Source organism: Babylonia areolata, chromosome 24, assembly GCF_041734735.1.
Source record: "Babylonia areolata isolate BAREFJ2019XMU chromosome 24, ASM4173473v1, whole genome shotgun sequence".
NCBI classification, from domain to species: domain Eukaryota; kingdom Metazoa; phylum Mollusca; class Gastropoda; order Neogastropoda; family Buccinidae; genus Babylonia; species Babylonia areolata.
The window spans coordinates 50776460-50778959 of NC_134899.1; the positions used below are offsets into that span (position 1 = coordinate 50776460).

Sequence of the window (2500 nt, forward strand, 5' to 3'; positions counted from 1 at the left end):
ATATATATATATATATATATATATTCATTCATTCATTCTTTTATTTATTTGTTTGTTTATTTTCATCTATCCATATATTTATTCATTCATTCAATTATGCATCTGTCTACTTACATACCCCCACCCCCACCCCCTTTATATCTCGGCAGGTGCTTTCTGGCGCTGCTCTCGCTCCTCTCCCTCCTTCCTCCCCTCTCTGGCGCCGAGGCCCAGGAGGAGCAGCAGCAGGAGAGCCTTCTGCTGGTGGACGGCGACGTGGTGCTGGGCGCCATGCTGTCGGTCGGGAACATCCAGGGCCAGGACGGCTGCGCGGAGGACTACGATGAGGACACCCTCAAGGAGATGATGGCGGCGAGGTGGTTCCTGGTCGCCCTCAACGACATGGGCTACATCCCTGGAGTGCGCTTGGGTGGGTTTGAGTTTTGAGTTGAGTTTGATCCATTATGCAGCTTCTTTAATAATAATAATAATGGATACTTATATAGCACACTATCCAGAAATCTGCTCTAGGTGCTTTACAAAAACGCTTTTATTAGCATACAACATTACATCTATGTTGCATACACACACCAAAATGTGACAACACACACACACACACACACACACACACACACACACGCACGCACGCACGCACGCACGCACGCACGCACACACACACACACACACAACATACATACATTTTAACATACATGTGTATCTAACAGCTACCCTAACACATACGCACACATAGGCAGGCACAAACTTACATAAACACACGCACACACAATACACATTCATATACATGCATGTAGTTATGTACACATACATATATATATACACATAATCAAGCACAGCTAACGAAAAGGAAGTGGACCTGCCACAATTGAACTTATTGCTGAGGGAAAAGGTGAGTTTTGAGACAAGATTTAAAAGATGCGAGGGAATCAGAATGACGGAGCTTTCAATTTGTTGGTTCTTTTTTTCCAGATTCTTCAAGGACTGTGTAGGAAGGTGGCGGAATAGAATTTCGTTGTGCAACTTTCTGGTTTTCAGTTTCAAGGACTGTGCAGGAAGGTGGCGGAATGGAATTTCGTTGTGCAACTTTCTGGTTTTCAGTTTCAAGGACTGTGGAGGAAGATGGCGGAATGGAATTTCGTTGTGCAACTTTCTGGTTTTCAGTTTCAAGGACTGTGTAGGAAGGTGGCGGAATGGAATTTCGTTGTGCAACTTTCTGGTTTTCAGTTTCAAGGACTGAGCAGGAAGATGGCGGAATGGAATTTCGTTTTGCAACTTTCTGGTGTTCAGTTTCAAAGACTGTGTGGGAAGGTGGCGAAACGGAATTTCGTTGTGCAACTTTCTGGTTTTCAGTTTCAAGGACTGTGCAGGAAGATGGCGGAATGGAATTTCGTTGTGCAACTTTCTGGTTTTCAGTTTCAAGGACTGTGTAGGAAGAAGGCAGAGTGGTTCAGACGCTCAGCTGTCACAACAGAGGGTCCGTTACGTGTGGGTGGGTTCGAATCCCGCTCCCACCCCTTCCTCCCCAAGTTTGACTGGGGAAGAATCAAACTGAGGGTCTGGTCGTTCGGCTGAGACGATGAACTGAGGTCCCGTGTGCGGCGCGCACTTTGCGCACTGTAAAAGAACCCACGGCGACGAGAGTGTTGTTCTGTGGCAAAATTCTGTCAAAGAAATTCCCTCCGATAGGTACACGAATATATACATACATATATATGTCTCTGTGTGTGTGTACACACACACACACACACACACACACACACACACACACACACACACACACACACACACACACACACACACACACACACACACACACACACACACACACACACACACACACATGCACTCAAAGCCTGACCAAGCGCGTTGGGTTACGCTGCTGGTCAGAACCAGCAGATGTGGTGTAGTGTATATGGATTTGTCCGAACGCAGAGACGCCTCTTTGGCAAAGAGAAAAATTGGAATCTGAAACTTTCAGTTTTTTTTCAGTTTCACTGAGTTTCAAGAACTGGAGCTGTGTTCGTTGTCGATGCAAAATCACGTCAGCGAAACAAACTAATTAACTAACAACAACAACAACAACAACAAAATCCTGCCTATGTATGATAACGTTGTTTGTGTAGTCATTTGACTGTCTGTTTCTTCCTCATCTGTGTCATCGTGTGTGTGTGTGTGTGTGTGTGTGTGTGTGTGTGTGTGTGCGCGCGTCTGTATCTGTGTCTTTGTGCCGTGTGTGTGTGTATGTGGGTGTGTGTGTCTGTGTGTCTGTGTGTGTGTCTGTCTGTGTGTCTGTCTGTCTCTGTGTGCGTGAGCGTGTCTACTTGTGCACCTATGTGTGTGTTTTGTGTGTGTGCTGTGTTTGTGCTTGCGCTTGTGTGTGTGTATGTGTATGCGTGTGTGTGTGTGTGTGTGTGTGTGTGTGTGTGTGCGTGCGCGTGTGTCTGTGTGTGTGTGTGAGTGTGTGTGTGTGTATACATGTACGCGACTGTGTGTGTGTGTGTGT

At 46.1% G+C, this 2500-nt stretch overlaps 1 protein-coding gene across 1 annotated transcript in view; it reads left to right on the plus strand.

Moving 5' to 3' along the window:
- LOC143298670 (uncharacterized) overlaps nucleotides 1-2500 on the plus strand; it is a 12732-nt gene that overhangs the window by 9956 nt on the left and 276 nt on the right. Inside the window, exon 2 of the mRNA XM_076611554.1 lies at nucleotides 150-409. Within this exon, the coding sequence (XP_076467669.1) occupies nucleotides 150-409 (260 nt within the window). The remainder of the gene's footprint in view (nucleotides 1-149; nucleotides 410-2500) is intronic.